Consider the following 1210-nt stretch of genomic DNA (forward strand, 5'->3'; position numbering starts at 1 on the left):
TAAGTTAGCTACATCAGTCTGGCAGTATTTCTAACCTCAGGAGGATTTCCAGAGAGCTTTCGTGTTTGTCGAGCGGCCTCCCCAGAGCACTCTTGCGCAGCTTGTTCAACTCCTCCACGGATCGTATGTACTCTGCTTGCTCCTCGCCCGCTGGGTATGTCGCCGTGACGAATTTCGAGAGTTGTTTAACTAGATCTACTTCAGACGACTTCTTTAACGGGACAGAAATAAAAGTCGCCATTTTCGGCCCACGAAAAGTAACAAAAAATATGTGGTAACTAGCTAACTTTCAATCGGACAATAACAACAAGCGACTCCTCACTTCCTGGAGTCTGCTGTGAAACAGATGACGTCGATGCACAGAGAGAACTGCGCATACGCATTAAGGACTAGACAGGGAGAACGGTTTCTTTCTTATTTGGTATTTTGGTATTTTATTAGGATCCCCATTAGCTGTTGCAAAAGCAGCAGCTACTCTTCCTGGGTTCCACACAAAACATGAAATAATACAGAACATTAATAGACAAGAACAGCTCAAGGACAGAACTACATAAATTTTTTAAAGGCACACGTAACCTACATATCATAGTTGAAGTCGTAAGTTTACATCTTAACCAAATATATTTAAACTCAGTTTTTCACTATTCCTGACATTTAATCCTAGTAAAAATTCCCTGTTTTAGGTCAGTTAGGATCCCCACTTTATTTTAAGAATGTGAAATGTCAGAATAATAGTAGAGAGAATGATTTATTTCAGCTTTTATTTCTTTCATCACATTCCCAGTGGGTCAGAAGTTTACATACACTCAATTAGTATTTGGTAGCATTGCCTTTAAATTGCTTAACTTAGGTCAAACGTTTCAGGTAGCCTTCCACAAGCTTCCCACAATAAGTTGGGTGAATTTTGGCCCATCCCTCCTGACAGAGCTGGTGTAACTGAGTAAGGTTTGTAGGCCTCCTTGCTCGCACACGCTTTTTCAGTTCTGCCCACAAATGTTCTATAGGATTGAGGTCAGGGCTTTGTGATGGCCACTCCAATACCTTGACTTTGTTGTCCTTAAGCCATTTTGCCACAACTTTGGAAGTATGCTTGGGGTCATTGTCCATTTGGAAGAGCCATTTGCGACCAAGCTTTAACTTCCTGACTGATGTCTTGAGATGTTGCTTCAATATATCCACATAATTTTCCTTCCTCATGATGCCATCTATT

General features: G+C 41.1%; 1 protein-coding gene across 2 annotated transcripts in view; it reads right to left on the minus strand.

The window, feature by feature from the left end:
- LOC121572262 (programmed cell death 6-interacting protein-like) overlaps positions 1-358 on the minus strand; it is a 27047-nt gene extending 26689 nt beyond the window's left edge. For both annotated transcript variants that reach the window (XM_045222128.1, XM_045222127.1), the window contains exon 1: positions 36-358. In XM_045222128.1, coding sequence (XP_045078063.1) covers positions 36-241 — 206 coding nt within the window. In that variant the 5' untranslated portion in view covers positions 242-358. The remainder of the gene's footprint in view (positions 1-35) is intronic.
- Positions 359-1210: the final 852 nt, after the last annotated feature.

Source organism: Coregonus clupeaformis, chromosome 8 (assembly GCF_020615455.1).
Source record: "Coregonus clupeaformis isolate EN_2021a chromosome 8, ASM2061545v1, whole genome shotgun sequence".
NCBI lineage: Eukaryota > Metazoa > Chordata > Actinopteri > Salmoniformes > Salmonidae > Coregonus > Coregonus clupeaformis.